At 40.5% G+C, this 19,221-nt stretch overlaps 1 protein-coding gene across 1 annotated transcript in view; it reads left to right on the forward strand.

The window, feature by feature from the left end:
• The window catches only part of hoga1 (4-hydroxy-2-oxoglutarate aldolase 1), a 41,102-nt gene extending 25,812 nt beyond the window's left edge, over nt 1-15,290 (forward strand). The window contains exons 7-8 of the mRNA XM_086294778.1: nt 4,947-5,080; nt 13,287-15,290. Of these exons, the coding sequence (XP_086150904.1) occupies nt 4,947-5,080; nt 13,287-13,436 (284 nt within the window). The 3' untranslated portion in view covers nt 13,437-15,290. The remainder of the gene's footprint in view (nt 1-4,946; nt 5,081-13,286) is intronic.
• The last annotated feature ends 3,931 nt before the right edge of the window (nt 15,291-19,221 follow it).

The following is a 19,221-nucleotide window of genomic DNA, read 5'->3' on the forward strand; positions in this document are numbered from 1 at the left end:
ATGGATGTAACAGCTGCTTTGTGTGTAGTACGTACACAGTAAAATGCCCACCATTTTATTGTGTGTCCAGATTCTAACTGTTCCAAATCTACTTTCACAAACATTCGACAATGTGCCCCAGAGGCATTCGCTACCTTCTGCTTAATAGCCCACAGTATGCTTTAGAGCTGTGAAAATTACAGTTGTTTCACTAATAACACAAAATGACAAATTGCCCCTAGAAAACAGTAAAAGGCACAGGCTTGTGTATTTGACTCGTAAGCTGCGTTTCACATGAACCAACCAATCAGGACTCGAGTAACTGTGCCATTGTTAGCAAGAGTAGGAACAAATCAGCTGGAATCTGATTGGATCATCAGAGGCAGAAGGCAGAAAAGATTTCAGATATTTAAAAACTGAAATAATTGAAATTGAAAATGTCCTATTGTTACACTGTCCAGTAGGGGACACAGTGTTTCTATGTAAAGCCACATTGAGATGAGTTTTTATTTTATGCTTCAGCTTTCACGTTAAACTTTATATCTGACTTTCATGACTCTCACCTTTCCCTCCGTGTAAGGTTGCTCAAAGCCAGTTTCTGAAAAATAACCCTGGACAGCACAGCAAGCAAACACAGGAAACTCAAGGAACCATGCAATCATGTCTATATTTTTCACAAGTTGTTGAGCCTAAATCCATATTTCTTCAGGATCAAAGAGCCTGGAAGCACAGAAGGGTTATCTGCATCCAACATTCAAGACACCAGCCCTGTGGTATCTTCTTATTTATATCTTAGCTGTGTGCAAAACACCTACAAACAACAACAACGTTACTAGTTACTCTCTGCCCCATCAGTTTTTTGACACAACTATTTAAAATAAATCAATTTGGTGTTTTCTCACCCAGTGGAGAGGCACATAAGCTTCACTAAATTGTAAAGCAGCAGCAATATCAAGTAAAGTACCTTCTACCTTTTTCATATGCTGGCCACGTACAGTGTACTGTAAACTCGGATTAGATGACACACCTGGGAATGGACATCAGTATGATGCTCAAGATGCTCAAGAACCTAATGAGTCATGTTCTCCCACCACCAGCCCCGTCAAACACACTAATACACAGACACACACACTCCCTCTCTCCGACGGTTCTCTGATCTTTGGTCCTTGACATGTTGTCATATATACAGAATTTGTCTTGTGAGTAAACGTGTGCGTGAAAGTGATGAAGGCAACACAGAACGAGTTATATGAGAAAGTCTCCGCACAATTTATTTTTTTTGTCCAAATGAATTCTGTCAGTAACCCTAACAAAGAAGCATGTCGGTCCGTTTTAAACTTTAAAGAGACAGGACTGCTCACATCTAAATCCTCCATGCATGGGTTGCATGCAAACATATTATATGCTCTGCTGGCCATAGTTTCTAATTCTGCTGACTTTTAGCTATAGAGACATAAAGTGAAACCATTACATTGTTCAACTGAGTTTGAATCCTCATTAAAAATATTACCTTAGCACAAGTAATAAAAAAAAGGATCCAGCTCCAATTGTGAAGATTTAACCTTCTTTTTTAGCTTCAGCAAACACTTTTCCCACCATCTAGCCTTGATTGCTGAACCCTCTCTAGCTTGATAGAGCGCCGCGCTAAAGAATGGAGAGCACTAAGGTGGAAGAGTTTAGATTTACAGGTCAAAAATCATTAAAGGATAATCTGCATGAATAAGAAAAACACTACTTACAATTTTTAATTGAACATTAATAAAGTCACCATTAATTGAAATGGTGACTTTATTATAGTAAATTTTAATTAGTGTGAAACGCACATTTCATTGTGGATCGTTTTCACTGTGACTTAGTCTGCATCAGTTTAGCCTTCAGTCCTTCGGTGGAGAAGCTTCCCCTCGCAGGCCTGCTTGTCTGTCTGTCAGCAGCCAACAGCAACACTAGACACACAGTTGTTGCCTGGGTTATCTATGTGGAAAAAAAAAAAACAACTAATGAAAACAGAAAAGTCAGACAACCATCTCTAAAGTGATCATTGCCTTGTACTGACATACAATTGGAATGGAAAATCAGGACAGCTATACAATCAGGACAGTGATATATTAAAGTTGATATACTGAATGTTGGGTTTGTTCATTTCCATTTCTTTGAACACTAAATTCTACCCACAGATGCTATATTTAATATTTAAAACCCTCTGAAGGGGAAACAGAAAGAGACACGCGGCGATGTGGTGATGGAGAACACTGGCTCACAACTGATTGGGTGCTAAATATTTATTAGAGCTTTACCTTCACAGTCAGAGCCCAGACTGTCCACTAGCCATCAATCTTCAACCGTCAGCAACACGGAGACGAGCAAATTGCTTTATATGCGGACTAAACGCTGCACCGAGTGACTCCACACACAAAACGTGTCAAACCTCTGCCTTAAACATAGTTTAACAACAAGCTGTCAGCATACCATCTCACTCCTACATCAGGTTAGTTTGCAGAAATCTGAAGTGCCTATTGTTGACAACCTTTAAGGATTATGCTTGCAGCTAAAGACATCATTATGGCCTTAGTGTTTTCTGAGGTCTGAACTAGCGCCCCCCAAAAAGAAGGTTGCTTCTAGACTATTAATGAAAAATGGTTGCAGTGAAAGTATCAAGTAGTCAAAGAGAAAAAGAGAGAAATATCTAAAAAATATCAATTTCGTGTTGGAGATTATTTTTTCTCCCTTCTAATAATCCTGTCACACTTCAGACTTTACTCTGTAACTACTGCAAAAAAAAAAAGGTCTGATATGATAAAACTTGTGGAAGTTGGCAGATCTGCTTTTCTTTGATTTTTGTCATAATTGCAAACAGGAAGTTATATCTGGCAAAAACTATTCTGGTTTCTTCCCTCTTTATAGATGAGGATTTTACAAACTAAGAGTATTTAAACTCAGAGGGTTAAAAAGATATCTCCTTGCATAACAGTTCCTAAAAAAAGAGATGAATGGAAAAGGGAAGAAGAAAAACTAATATACATATATGTATATATATATATATATATATATATATATATATATATATATTAGGGGTGCAACGATACACAAAATTCACGGTTCGGTTCGGTTCGATACTTTGGTGTCACGGTTCGATATTTTTTCGATACAAAAAAAATGTTCATGCATTTTTAATTTGTCATTTATTAAAATTATAAATATATATTTTAACTCAAAAGTACAGTTTTTAAATTTAACCCTAACCCTTGTGCATGTTTTTTATTTTGACAGCGAATGCGCACCTGCGGACCACTTATGTGCAGCCCTGGTTATTTAGCTCGTCATATCGCAGCCACAGAAATTCTTTTGTCCATGAAACCATAAAGCTGCACTTTCTTTTTGCCTTATAGTCTGATTTGTCATAACTTCTCCGTTTTGTGGTAAGCTTTTCTTTGGCTGTCACTTCTTCACCCTGACCTGTCTTATTTGGCTCAGCAGAACTGAAATGCTTTTACACACGCACTCACATAAGCTCAGCGATTCTCTGCGCGATCAACCTCTCACATGTTTAAGCTGCGGGAGATTTCACTTGTCATGTTTGCATAGTAAGCTAACGATTAATAAGACGATGTCAGAGGAATTGGTGCACAAATTATCATCACTCACAGATCAGTGCTGTCGCTCTCTATACACAGTTCGCACGATTGCAAAGTGAAAGCAAAAAAACAAGCGCAAATTCAAACGCGACTTCAATATGTCACATATTGACAGTGGCTCACCGATGCCAATGACATAATTACCCAGCTACATTTCTGAAAGAATGCAAAAGCATTGACATATATTTTTCCTACAATAGCCCGACGGGCAGGGAAGAGATAGATTTTGGTAGCCCGACTGAAAAAAATCGCTAGCTCCGGGACGTCGGGCTAGCGATATTGCAAGCCCTGTATCTGATTGAGGAATCACTCATCTTTGGAAAAGAGAGTTTATTACAGAGAAATGTCTCTTTCCAAAATAAAAGCTATACTATCCGCTTCTTCTGGGCTATATTCTCAGCAGCATAAGGAGAATCATGTGCTAACAGCTGTCTCTCCTTAACGAGCTACCGCCGATCGCTCCGTGCATGGGGCTAGACGGCCAACACGTTAACGAGCTAACTGCGCTAACACACTAGCTCCCACCCATGTAATTGAGCATTGCATGGCACATCCAACATACTGTTTTACTTTAGTCCATGACTCGCTTACCTTCAGGGTCATACGTCACATGAAAACCAAAATAATTCCAAACGCCAGATCTGAATGAGGGTGGGGAGGTCCACTTCTGTCTCGCTAGCTTGCCCTGCGCTCTTCCTTCTGACCATGCTGTCTGTGTTGAGTGCTCAGTGAATCTGCGTTCGACTACTCCGCCTAGGCTGCACTCTCGATCCTATGCGGAGTAGTCAAATGCAGATTCACTGAGCGCTCAACACAGACAGCATCGTCAGAAGGAAAGTTGATAAAATAAATTACAAATTTTGTATTGTTCTTTTTTTTTTTCTCCCCTTTGGTTTTCTTTCTTTCTCTCCCCCTCTTTCTTTCATTCTTTCCCCCTGTCCTATCCCACAGTCATGTCTGTCCCGTTTGCAACTGAAAATAAAATAAATTCATAATTATAATAAAGGTCAATCAAATGGACCAATATGATGATCCACTTAAAATAAATCCTCTTGGCATCTTTCTTGGCCTCAAGACAACAATTCTGATGGCTATAGATCCAAACGGGACACAAAAAAAAAAAAAAAAAAAAATTGAAAAAAATTGTATTGTTCGATACATATGCGTACCGAACCGAAAGCACTGTATCGAACGGTTCAATATCGATACGAATATCGTTGCACCCCTAATATATATATATATATATATATATATATATATATATATATATATATATATATTATGCCTTTACCAGTGAAACTTGAACTCTCATCGGTCTTTGATTTGTGTCTCTAGGTGCTATCGGTGGAGTGTGTGCGCTGGCTAATGTGCTGGGCCAGGAGCTATGTGAGTTGGAGCGTCTGTGTGTGTCCGGGCGTTGGGAGGAAGCCAGAGTCCTGCAGCAGCGCCTTATCGAGCCCAATGCCGCTGTGAGTACCATCTGCTGCTCATTGCACGCTTTTATCCACCACAGACATGAACTCCCACAAATGGTGCCAGACTGGAGGTTTAGTCACATTTCTTAAAGGTAAAACTGTTCTGCCTGAAATACTCTTACTGATTGCACTCTGGGCCAAGAAGACAAACCTGATTTTTTTTTCTCTGCTGTATTTATAGATAATCTGATGTTAAACTCAAAACAAATGTTACTTCCTCTATGAACTATTCATGCAAAGTCCAGTGCACTCAGAAAAAAGCCCGCTCATTCTCAGACACAAATGATTCTTTTGTTTTTTTTTAGGTTTTTTTTATAAACAACAGACACTGACGGCATAAGCTGCTTAAAGTTAACCTTAGCCTTACCTTTGGTTCGTCTTACGCCTGTTAGCACACAGGGCAGCTTATGATCGCCAACAAATACGGTCATTCAAAGCCAGCTGATGCCAACAATGTTCAGATCGTCAGTGAACATCCACCTCAAATGAGCTTTTGGTTGGCCTTTCTTATGTCTACCCATTTATGGAGTCCAGGTCATGGTGGTCTTTGCAAATTGTTCAGGAGATGCAGTGGCTTGGAAAAGTATTCGGCCCCCTTGAACTTTCCCACATTTTGTCACATTACAGACACTTCACCCGTTGCCTACTGGTGGTGGTCAGAGGGCCTGGTGGCGCCAGTGTTCGGCAGCCTCGCCTCTGTCAGTGCGCCCCAGGGCAGGTGTGGCTACAATGTAGCTTGCCATCACCAGTGTGTGAATGTGTGTGTGTGAATGGGTGGAAGACTGGATGTGTAAAGCGCTATACAAATACAGGCCATTTACCATTTTACCATTACAAACATGAATCAATGTTATTGGAATTCCACGTGAAAGACCAACACAACGTGGTGTACACGTGAGAAGTGGAACGAAAATCATACATGATTCCAAACATTTTTTACAAATAAATAACTGCAAAGTGGGGTGTGCGTAATTATTCAGCCCCCTGAGTCAATACTTTGTAGAACCACCTTTTGCTGCAATTACAGCTGCCAGTCTTTTAGGGTTTGTCTCTACCAGCTTTGCACATCTAGAGACTAAAATCTTTGCCCATTCTTCTTTGCAAAACAGCTCCAGCTCAGTCAGATTAGATGGAGAGTGTTTGTGAACAGCAGTTTTCAGGTCTTGCCACAGATTCTCCATTGGATTTAGATCTGGACTTTGGGCCATTCTAACACATGGATATGTTTTGTTTTAAACCACTCCATTGTTGCCCTGGCTTTATGTTCAGGGTCGTTGTCCTGCTGGAAGGTGAACCTCTGCTCCAGTCTCAAGTCTTTTGCAGACTCCAAGAAGTTTTCTTCCAAGATTGTCCTGTATTTGGCTCCATCCATCTTCCCATCAACTCTGACCAGCTTCCCTGTCCCTGCTGAAGAGGAGCACCCCCAGAGCATGATGCTGCCACCACCATATTTGACAGTGGGGATGGTGTGTTCAGAGTGATGTGCAGTGTTAGTTTTCCGCCACACATAGCGTTTTGCATTTTGGCCAAAAAGTTCCATTTTGGTCTCATCTGACCAGAGCACCTTTTTCCACATGTTTGCTGTGTCCCCCACATGGCTTGTGGCAAACTGCAAATGGCACTTCTTATGGTTTTCTGTTAACAATGGCTTTCTTCTTGCCACTCTTCCATAATGGCCAACGTTGTGCAGTGCACGACTAATAGTTGTCCTATGGACAGATTCCCCCACCTGAGCTGTAGATCTCTGCAGCTCGTCCAGAGTCACCATGGGCCTCTTGGCTGCATTTCTGATCAGCGCTGTCCTTGTTCGGCCTGTGAGTTTAGGTGGACGGCCTTGTCTTGGTAGGTTTACAGTTGTGCCATACTCCTTCCATTTCTGAATGATCGCTTGAACAGTGCTCCGTGGGATGTTCAAGGCTTGGGAAATCTTTGTGTAGCCTAAGCCTACTTTAAATTTCTCAGTAACTTTATCCCTGACCTGTCTGGTTTGTTCTTTGGACTTCATGGTGTTGTTGCTCCCAATATTCTCTTAGACAACCTCTGAGGCCATCACAGAGTAGCTGTATTTGTACTGACATTAGATTACACACAAGTGCACTCTATTTAGTCATTAGCACTCATCAGGCAATGTCTATGGGCAACTGACTGCACTCAGACCAAAGGGGGCTGAATAATTATGCACACCCCACTTTGTAGTTATTTATTTGTAAAAAAATATTTGGAATCATGTAGGATTTTTGTTCCACTTCTCACGTGTACACCACTTTGTGTTGGTCTTTCACGTGGAATTCCAATAAAATTGATTCATGTTTGTGGCTGTAATGTGACAAAATATGGGAAGATTCAAGGGGGGCGAATACTTTTGCAAGCCACTGTAGGTGAAGGATGTGTCCTTCTAATTGAAATCACTAAGTAATGGTGTCAGTGTGGTAACTCAGTCCGAGTAAGAGATCTTAAAAATCCTTTGCAGGCTGTGTTGTTGCAGTTTGTTGAGGTTTTGGGAAATGTTTTCCATTGCTCTCCATGTTTCTCATGCATACAGGACAGTGGGCACAGCTACTGAATTGATAAGACATATTTTTGTAGCTGAGTTTAGAGAGGCAGATGCACAGATCAGTTCCAGTCATTATAGTATACTTAAGGCTTTGTCCACTTAGCCGATGACAGTCCAGTCAACCATACTATCAGCAGTGAATAGATTCCAGAGTACTAGAACTTGTTCACCTCTTCTACCTGCCTTTGGTTGATATGAATGAGAATCTGTATATGCACTACCCAGTCTGTAGTCCTCTGATCTGGTTGAGGTCTACAACATGTTTAGCTTCTCTACAAAGCAATCCAACAGTTGACTCACCTCCTTATAACAAAATCAGTAGTGAAGAGGAATAGAAAAGGTGAGAAACACAACCCTGTGGTATTCCAGTTTCAATCTTGTGGAAATCTGTTGTGGCATTTTCCGTGCAGATGCAGCAGCAAGAGCAATGGTAAAGACAGCCTTGTGCTCTTGTAATTCAAGGTTTTATTTGATGATCATTCGCAGGGTAAAGATCTGTTTAGTGCATTAACTGCTTCTGCGAAAGCCAGCTTGTACCTCTTGTAATCGCTGTTATAACTGGACATGATGGAGTAAAAAAATGCTGAGGATTTTTCCAGGGACACAAATGGTACAGCTAACTTAACTAGCTGGCTAACCTTAGCTTGCTACTCTTCTTGCCAGAAAAATGATATCTGAACAGAAACACTGGCTGGCTTACATAAGTCATGAAAGTATCTCAGTCAGTAAAGTAGCAAATGATTTTGTGCAAGAATAAGTGATGTAATTGCCACAAAACACAGGAATGATTAACCATCGTGTTTTGTAATAATCTGCTAGCTGTGACTCCAGGCAGGTACGTTTAGCTTTAACTTGGCTTTGCGCCATGTATATTTATATACATATACAGTGGGGCAAAAAAGTATTTAGTCAGCCACCGATTGTGCAAGTTCCCCCACCTAAAATGATGACAGAGGTCAGTAATTTGCACCAGAGGTACACTTCAACTGTGAGAGACAGAATGTGAAAAAAAAATCCATGAATCCACATGGTAGGATTTGTAAAGAATTTATTCGTAAATCAGGGTGGAAAATAAGTATTTGGTCAATAACAAAAATACAACTCAATACTTTGTAACATAACCTTTGTTGGCAATAACAGAGGTCAAACGTTTACTATAGGTCTTTACCAGGTTTGCACACACAGTAGCTGGTATTTTGGCCCATTCCTCCATGCAGATCTTCTCGAGAGCAGTGATGTTCTGGGGCTGTCGCCGAGCAACATGGACTTTCAACTCCCGCCACAGATTTTCTATGGGGTTGAGCTCTGGAGACTGGCTAGGCCTCTCCAGGACTTTCAAATGCTTCTTACGGAGCCACTCCTTTGTTGCCCGGGCGGTGTGTTTTGGATCATTGTCATGTTGGAAGACCCAGCCTCGTCTCATCTTCAAAGTTCTCACTGATGGAAGGAGGTTTTGGCTCAAAATCTCACGATACATGGCCCCATTCATTCTGTCCTTAACACGGATCAGTCGTCCTGTCCCCTTGGCAGAAAAACAGCCCCATAGCATGAGGCTCTCTTCCCAGTCTGGTGCAGGTCTACAATACTTTTCCTGGTGTCCTTCGAAAGCTCTTTGGTCTTGGCCATGGCGGAGTTTGGAGTCTGACTGTTTGAGGCTGTGGACAGGTGTCTTTTACAGAGGTGTGGACTCGAGTCACATGACTTGGACTCGAGTCAGACTCGAGTCATTAATTTTATGACTTTAGACTTGACTTGAAAAAATGTTCTAAGACTTGTGACTTGACTTGGACTTTTACACCAATGACTTGGGACTTGAATTGGACTTGAACCGGTTTACTTGAAAAGACTTGATATTTTACCCCAAATATAAAATTTAACATGCATATTATATAGAGATTGAAAATGTGACGTCATTCACGGGTAGAACCGCAAAGGATTCTGGGAACTCGTGGCAAGCGGTACTAGCGCACGCAGGCTTTCAATTAAAATCAGTTATACAGCGATAAAAAGAAACACAAAAATGTCAAGAAGCCGTTGTATTATTAACTGCAATAGCCGGTCGCATGACAGCCACGGGAAGCCGACGGGTAAAGAGATCGGTTGTTATCGGATTACGTCGTTGAAGAGAAATTGTTCGAGCCATGTTTCCGAAGTAACAAAGATGCGACGGATGGCCTGGATTGCAGCCATTCAAAGATCAAATATAACGTCCCAGAACCCTCCAGCTCACAGGTTAGTCTGCTCCAAGCATTTACACGAAGGTCAGTGTTTTTTAGTAGTTAATACGTCATTTTCATAACATAATTAGTGACATAGGTTACAAGCAAGTCTGGCGCTGAACAGAAATTGTCGCGCTATGCTCCTTTATTTATTGTGCATAAATAGTGAATTGTCCTGACACAATATTGCGTTTCGCTTCTGTTATTATGGTACATTGACAAAAACATATACTTTTATTCACAGGATAAAACAGGTTTTTTGTATCACTAATTGCCCAGTACGATTACAGCATACAATATTGTTGTCACTGCTACATTTCTGTGATGCTACCAGAAATTATTTCCACTACTAATTAATTACCGTTGAGCTCAAAGGTCCTATTAATAAACGGTTAAGGAATGTGTATTTATGACGACGATTTGTGAGACTGGTAAACTTATGATACGTACGATGGTCTTTCGTTCTACACGGTGCATTTCAAGGTCCTGTACCCATCCGTCGGTAAACTGTACCTGGGCTTGTTGCAGTGACCTGAAGTTACTAAACTTCATGAGTGTATGCACTCACTCCAAGAACCGTATGATTATAAATATGCATATAAATATGCTAAGATGAGATAGCTGACTTCATCTAACTAGCAAATGTTGTCCAGGCTACGTTGGTGATACAGTTTTTTTTAATGTGTATGATATTTTTGTCATGCGATTTTAAAGCTGGTCCTACAACCGCATCCAAGAATAACATGCAGCTTATCTCAGAACCGTTGGTGAAAATTATTCTTGGAGCTAGGTTTAATTGAGCTGCATTTTAAAGAGGTGCAATTTCACAATTTGTGTATATTTTCCAAGTTCACTATTTTGTCATGTGTTGAGAAAAACACAGATTTTAAAATTACATGGTCTAATATTTACATTTAGCATATAACTGCAACATTATTTTTTCGTTGTTTTTTTTTAAGACTCGAAAGGACTTGAAATTCAAAGTTTCAGACTTGTGACTTGACTCAGACTTTTACACCAGTGACTTGAGACTCGACTCTGACTTGCCTGACATTACTTGAGACTTGACTTGAGACTTGAGGATAAAGACTTGAGACTTACTTGAGACTTGCAAAACAATGACTTGGTCCCACCTCTGGTCTTTTATACAGATGATGAGTTCAAACAGGTGCCATTCATACAGGTAACGAGTGGGGGACAGAAAAGCTTCTTACAGAAGACGTTACAGGTCTGTGAGAGCCAGAGATTTTCCTTGTTTGAGGTGACCAAATACTTATTTTCCACCCTAATTTACGAATAAATTCTTTACAAATCCTACCATGTGAATTCATGGATTTTTTTTTCACATTCTGTCTCTCACAGTTGAAGTGTACCTCTGGTGCAAGTTACTGACCTCTGTCATCATTTTAAGTGGGGGAACTTGCACAATCGGTGGCTGACTAAATACTTTTTTGCCCCACTGTATATCTTTGTAGCATCAGGTTAAATGTCAGTTTTGCACTGTATGTCACTCTGATTTGTTCTGAATTGAAGGCAGGTGCTGTTGAGCATGTCTCAGGCTCTGTAAGTGTGCATTAAGGTAAATGTGGTGGTAAATGTCACTGCTCTACAGTCTAAATCATAAAATCATCTTCACTACAGTATGAAGTGGCATGTGGTACAGGTGGATTTCAGCCGTCAAATATAAATCACGAATAGGGAAAATGTCTAAGTTTAAAGCTTTGCAAAGCACAACATCATCCATATGGGATATGCAGTCAGGTCCATACATATTGGGACATCAACACAATTCTAACATTTTTGGCTCCATACACCACCACAATGGATTCCAAATGAAACGAACGAGATGTGCTTTAACTGCAGACTGTCATCTTTTATTTGAGGGTATTTACATCCAAATCAGGTGAACGGTGTAGGAGTTACAACAGTTTGCATATGTGCCTCCCATTTCTTAAGGGACCAAAAGTAATGGGACAGAATAAGAACCATAAATCAAACTTTCATTTTTTAATACTTGGTTGCAAATCCTTTGCAGTCAATCACAGCCTGAAGTCTGGAACACATAGACATCACCAGATGCTGGGTTTCATCCCTGGTGATACTCTGCCAGACCTCTACTGCAACTGTCTCCAGTTCCTTCTTATTCTTGGGGCATTTTCCCTTCAGTTTTGTCTTCAGCAAGTGAAATGCTTGCTCAATCGGATTCAGATCAGGTGATTGACTTGGCCATTGCAAAACAGTCCACTTCTTTCCCTTCAAAAGCTCTTTGGTTGCTTTTGCAGTATGCTTTGGGTAGTTGTCCATCTGCACTGTGAAGCGGCGTCCAATGAGTTTTGAAGCATTTGGCTGAATATGAGCAGATAATATTGCCCGAAACACTTCAGAATTCGTCGTACTGCTTTTGTCAGCAGTCACATCACCAGTAAATACAAGAGAACCAGTTCCACTGGCAGCCATACGTGCCCACGCCATGACACTTCCAGCATGGCGCTGGAAGTGTCATGGCGGTTCACTGATGAGGTGGTATGCTTAGGATCATGAGCACTTCCTTTCCTTCTCCATACTCTTCTCTTCCCATCACTCTGGTACGTTGATCTTGGTCTCGTCTGTCCATAGGATGTTGTTCCAGAACTGTGACGGCTTTTTTAGATGTCGTTTGGCAAACTCTAATCTGGCCTTCCTTGTGGTGAACCCTCTGTATTCACACTGGTGGAGTCTTCTCTTGATTGTTGACTTTGACACACATACACCAACCTCCTGGAGAGTGTTCTTGATCTGGCCAACTATTGTGAAGGGTGTTTTCTTCACCAGGGAAAGGATTCTTCGTTCATCCACCACAGTTGTTTTCCATGGTCTTCTGGGTCTTTTGGTGTTGCTGAGCTCACCGGTACGTTCCTTCTTTTTGAAAATGTTCCAAACAGTTGTTTTGGCCACGCCTAATGTTTTTGCTATCTCTCTGATGGGTTTGTTTTGTTTTCTCAGCCTAATGATGGCTTGCTTCACTGATACTGACAGCTCTTTGGATTTCATCTTAGCAGTAGACGGCAACAGGTTCCAAATGCAAACAGCACACTTGAAATTAACTCTGGACCTTTTTTCTGCTCATTGTAATTGGGGTAATGAGGGAATAACACACACCTGGCCATGGAACAGCTGAGAAGCCAATTGTCCCATTACTTTTGGTCCCTTAAGAAGTGGGAGGCGCATTTGCAAACTGTTTTAATTGTCACTGTCCACCGTTCACCTGATTTGGATGTAAATACCCTCAAATAAAAGCTGACAGTCTACAGTTAAAGCAAATCTCGTTCGTTTCATTTGGAATCCATTGTGGTGGTGTATAGAGCCAAAAATGTTAGAATTGTGTCAATGTCCCAATATTTAGGGATCTGACTGTATATGAAGACTGATTAAAGCTCTGTGTTGCTAGGTGACTAGGAAGCTGGGAGTTCCCGCTCTGAAGCAGGCGATGGAGTGGTTTGGTTTCCACGGTGGCTCCTGTCGATCACCTCTTCAGCCGCTCACAGAGGCCGAGAGTCAGCAACTGAGGCGGGACTTCTCCTCCAATGGGTGGCTGTAAAGGGACCTAGGCGGAGCGAGAGTGCATGTGTGAGCGAGGTCACTATGTGTGGACCTATTAGCTGTTGGTGTAATTATATCATAAAGGGAAAACACAGCTGCCCATGAAAATAAATAAATAAATAAATAAATATTCAGTTCTGTCCACTGTTGATATTTATTGAGCCAAATCCAAAAACCTGCAAAAAACTCCCTTACATTAAAATAAATGTATAAATCAATTAATCCAACTTCAAAGTTCTATTTGGTTTTTGTTCTTCTTTTTCTTTGACCTGGACTGACAGAAATTTTCTTGGCCAATTCCAATTTTTCTCCAAGTGCTCTGCGACCAGTACTGCGACTGATTAACTGAAAACGAGTTGCTGTACACCCGCGTGTCCCTGATATATTTTAACTTTCCACGTAATAGCAGGTGCAGAATATATTGTATAACAAAACAATTTTTCAATTATTTTGACTATTTTGAGCCATTACTAATACCGAGGCTGCTAGCTTCTGGCTGATACTGAGCTTTGTTAGCTTCTGTAAAAAGTTCAACTGGCTGAGGTTGATTTAAGTGTCTGCTTAGGTTTGTTGTAACAAACATTGTCGTGGTGGTCCCCCCATGGTTTACTTTACCAGACTTTGTGTACATATATATGTACACAATGTTATATAGTCTATAAAATCTACACCATAAAACATGTAGCAGCTGACATTACAGGTAATGGATCAAGCCAGCAGAAGCCAAGCAGACTCAGGAAGAAAAGTGCCTCTGGCAGTGCAAGCCACCACTTTAAGGTGTTTATACATTAAAACACTACAAGTATGACAATGTACACAAACCAGAATAAGAAGCCAGTGACAGTCAATTAGCTGCTGATCTTTCCTGTTGTTTTTATCATGTGATCAGTTATTTATTTTCATATTTTGCTCCACTAAAGCAAGAGGACAAGTGGACGTAATAAGAGATTCCAAACTAAACCTCAGCCTTACACAGGGAAAAATAATACCCTCATATTTTAGCCTGTAACTGTTATTTTTCTTCTTTCAAGGAGGTTTTGTGATTACTCTGTCTGATTTGTTTTTTTTGTCCATTTGTTAGAGTTGTTGCACAAAAATTATTTCCATGAAAATCCTGCCAGGGGTCGCTCGATGCAACTTATGGATCCCTTCAAATCTTTACGTATTAAATTGAAATAGGAAATATGTTAGCCATTGTCTTAATGTTCCCAAGATACCAATAACTAACCTGGATTGGTTCATAGCGAGGAGTGGCTTTTCAGCCTAGTGTAAAAAGTAGATGTATAATTGTGTATAATTGGCGTGTAATGCATTTGGCAGATCATGACCTGTTTGACTTAAGCTTTGAAATGTGGGACTTGGACCTGGAACTCTTTAGTCAAGACTCATGTGTAACTTAGGAAACAATTACTTTGTCTAATCGTTAGTGGATGCATAAAAATACAGAATTTGTAGTCTCACAGCAGTAGACAGTAAATGGAAATCACCTGACAGTGGAGTAAATATGAGTTATTTAATCACAGTATTGTCTGTTTTGTCATTAGAAATACGGTGGTCTCACAGGGCATGCATTTTATACTTTGGACATTTGCACCTACTGCAATGGCAGAAAGTCATTTGTATGCATCAGCCTCATTAGTTTAAGATGCCCTGTAACCTAAAGGTAATTGTCATGTAATTACAGCACAGCTTTGGCATGCTTTGACCTCAGGAGATGTCTTATTATTCAGAATACCTCTGTAGAGCTATTGTATGGAAACTAAAAGTACAGCCAGGCCACTTGTAACCTCAGGCTGAATAACACTGAAGCCTCCCAAGGTCTTTGAAAAATAAAAAATTTGGAACAGAAAAACTATCACATCATTTGCTCTTATTTAAATCAGTCATGTATGTTCAGTGTGTTTGTGTGTGTGTGTGTATAAAATATCTCACTGGGGAATGATGCCCATACTGTTTTTTCACTCATTTCCTGTGCTGATATTTATCTAATATTAGAAAAACAAACAGGCGTTCTAGAGCAAATGTGCCCCGTGCCCTTCCTTGGCCAGACAGCACTGAATGATGTGTTCATGCATGTCTGAGATTAGGTCTGGCCACCAAAAAGCCAAAGAAAAGTTCCTCATCTCAAATATAGATTTGATAAATGTTTTCAGAAAGACCTGAGATCAGCTAGAGTTCAGTGGGAGGCAGAGCTGCAGGTCATGGTCACAGTTTGCTGCAGAATACCAGAGCACTCTTTGATGTGAAAAAGTTAAAAACCATAATTACTGTAATTAAAGCCGTGTAGCAGGTAGCCATGGCAATGAGAGCCTTTGGCTTTGTCACATAGCACTTTTTTGCTTTTATCGTACCATGAGTCCAATTAGCACCTTTCTTAGCAGGAGATATTTTCAGAAATACTTACAGGACCATAAAAAAAGGAGGAGATGTTGTGTTTTCTTCTGTTCCTGTGCGACAAGGACACAGTACAGATGGAAAGCTCTGAGTATAAACAGTTTTGATTAAATCACCTGCCACTCAGTTTTAAGGACATCTGTCTTACAAGCACAGTTGTAGTTTATAAGTAATGTTTAACCCTTGGTCTGAAATTTTTCACTGTTTGAGAAACTTTGAAAAAAATTTTTGAAAATACACTGCTTCACTGTGACAGACCTTTGTTACTGTGATTATTTGGCTTTGTCAAATATTGGAAGCATTCAGAGCTATTGAAGACACCGTGTCCTTTATTTGGGAGAATGTCTCCGCATAATGACATGTGACATTTTTTTGTGTAATACGAGAATGTTCAGTGACTACGTGTGCCTTGTCTGTAAGACTGCAGAAAGTAATTTCCTTTAGAGTACATGGCCTTATAACAAATTCTTTCTTCGTGGCAGGAGTGAAAGATAACAATCCAGATTTTGTGAATAAAAGTGTACTTTAGTGTCACCTTGGTTTTCAGGGGCCTGCTTTCTTTGCTGCAATACACACTTTTTTGTGTCAATTTTACATTCAATTATAAGACCTTTAGTCACTGTTAAACAAAGTATTCAAGGACTGGTGTAAAAAGTGAGTTACTGAGCACCGCGTCTCTAAAAAGTCACTGTGACTTGAAGCTGTGAGGGATAGTTGGCCTCTGCCTAAACTTTTCCTCACCTGCTTGTTTGATCCGGAGGATGAAGGAGAAATATAATATAAGCCAGTGCAACTACATACTTTTGGAGACAAAGCTTCTGCAATCTGATACCCAGACATGCATCCCCCACCCTTGATATTGCTCTGCTAGGTACCAAGATAAGTGCAGTTTTATATGAGGTCACATTTCCTTGAAAAACAAGTTTATAAGTTTATCTTCGGTACCGAAGACAGAAGAGGAGTTTGATATATAATACAAAGAACCCCAAGTTTCTCCCAATGACAAGCCAGCACCTTGCCATACATATGAGGGTGTATGAGTTTTTGTGAGTCAGTGGGTGAATAACAAATACATTATAAAACTCTTTAAGAACTGCCAAAGTTTAAAGAAATGATTTCCTCTGTAAGTGCACATCATTTCCCCTTCACCAGAGACAGCGCTGCAATCAAAGCCCAGCATTATCACAGTAGCAGGAAATAAGTTATCCTTTTAAAAGTGTCATGATGATAACGATAACTGATATTTTGAAATGAATAAAGATGAAGCAAAGCTACAGCGTCAGCAGCGATAATATTATGCAACCGTTCTTTTTTGTGTGCTTCTTTTTGCAGCCATGGTTACCTCCAGGTTCTTGTATTTTGACTCTAATTACCCAAAACCAAGACACACACACAATTATGAATTTGACTGATACTGTCATTGCTTTTATTTTTCTCTCATTTTCTTTTTGCGAAGTAAAAATCAGATGTTATATCACGTGAATACTAATTAATTAGCACTCATATCCAGAAACTGCTTAAATGATTAATAACCATAATAGATGGTATTAGAGAAAATAACATGGGAATACACTGTTAGTGCAAGTTTTACAAATGTGCTGTCAACATGTTGCGCTGTGCCAATTACTAAGTGTTTCCTTATTAGTTTATCGCAGCTTTTAAGCTGAACTCTGCTGCCCAGTGCTGCAGTCAAAGTTGACGAGAGCACAGCGAAGCCTGAACCGCGCTCCACAGAAACAACAGTGTGAGCTAAAAGAGGCAAAAACGTCAGCAGAGCTACAGAGTTGATAATAATCTTTTGTTTTTGCTACTATGAGTGACCTCTTTTCATCCAGCTAATGGAACCAGCCTGAAACACAAAAATTGCAGTAATAATAATAATAATAATAATAATAATAATAATAATAATACAGTAGTTAGTGGGGCTTTTACATGGTAAGTTAATAGTGGCCTTCTATAAAATAAGGTCTATTCAAAACACAAGTCAACAGTTTTTTTGTGTGTATTTTTAAGTTCATGAAAGCGATTTAAGGCTCTGATCCTGCAGAGTTTGAAAAACATTCAACTAATGAGTTCATATTAATAAACCTGCTCAAGGATTTCTGATAATATGAGGTTTCTTCTTTTTATTTCATCTGTGTTTAACCTCTTTCCAAGGGCGGTCTTGTTACTAAAGATTTTTGCCAAAGAACTAAATAACGGAAAATCTTCAATAGGATCCTTAAATACTTATTCCTGTATGTCTCTTGTTGCTGTGGTACCTTTCAGTCCTTTCAGACACCAGAGGAAAAGTGTCCTAATGTTTGATCAGCTGTGTTCTTAACTGTTGACCCCTGAGGTCTGAAGCCTCGGTATAATTTAAGCATTCACGCTAAGTGTCATCATAACATTTTGAAGTGTTGTCTTCACTTATTTCAAAAACCTTTTGGTAATTGGTTTCCTTTATCATTCTGTGAGGTGCAGTGGCTCTAAGTGACCACATGGAGGCGACACGCCCCACCGCTGCTTCTGCACTGTCAAGGGCATCCCTTTGATATGGTTCGGTTGATGTCTGTGCTCCCAGTGGGCAAACAGTAGGAGGGGGGACTGGCCTCTATCTCACTCCTGCTCCTGGGGTGAGCAAGTGGCGAGTCAGCAAAAGAGGCACAGCATCACCCGGAGGAGCGTGACGATGACACGGCGAGGTCATTGCAATGAAATCTCCCAACAAATACGCTCTCTCTCCCCCCGCTGCCTTCTCTACACATCATCATCCCTCCACACCTGACGATCTGTCATCTGTCTCCCCCTCCTTTCCTCTCTCGACCCTGCCCTCACTTTTCTTTCTCTTCCCTCTCTCCTCTCTGCATCCCAGTCCCCCCCCAGGCAGTGTGGTGACCTCTCTGCGTAGTGTTGCATGTACAGCCCAATCCCTCTCTCCTTCTGTGCTCCTTTCCTTCTCCATTATCCCCCATCCTGGTCATGCCACAGATTAAAACCAAACTTAAAAGATTCCCCGATCCCTCCCATCCCCTTTTTTTTCCTTTCCCATCTTTCTCTCCTCCCCCATCCTCTCTTCTTCCTTCCCCTGTGATTAGCTACTGCCTGACTCACGCAGCTCTCCCTCCTTCTCCCTCTTCCCGAGAGCGTGGCACAGTTAAGATGGCTAAATATGAAATATCTTTTGCTCTTAATTTTGGCCTTCCACACCGTTTTGTGAGCTTCGTTGTGTAAGAGGAAAGACTCAGTTACAGCCTACCACCATGGTTAATTACAGTTGCTTGCAAAAGTATTCAACCCCCTTGAACTTTTCCACATTTTGTCACATTACAGCCATAAACATGAATCAATTTTATTGGAATTCCACGTGAAAGACCAAAACAAAGTGGTGTACACGTGAGAAGTGGAAC

The sequence above is a fragment of the Aulonocara sp. 'chitande type north' Nkhata Bay genome, linkage group LG6 (assembly GCF_057382095.1).
Source record: "Aulonocara sp. 'chitande type north' Nkhata Bay isolate Kocher_YH1m ecotype deep benthic linkage group LG6, A_spYH_male_GT1.1, whole genome shotgun sequence".
Lineage (NCBI taxonomy): Eukaryota > Metazoa > Chordata > Actinopteri > Cichliformes > Cichlidae > Aulonocara > Aulonocara sp. 'chitande type north' Nkhata Bay.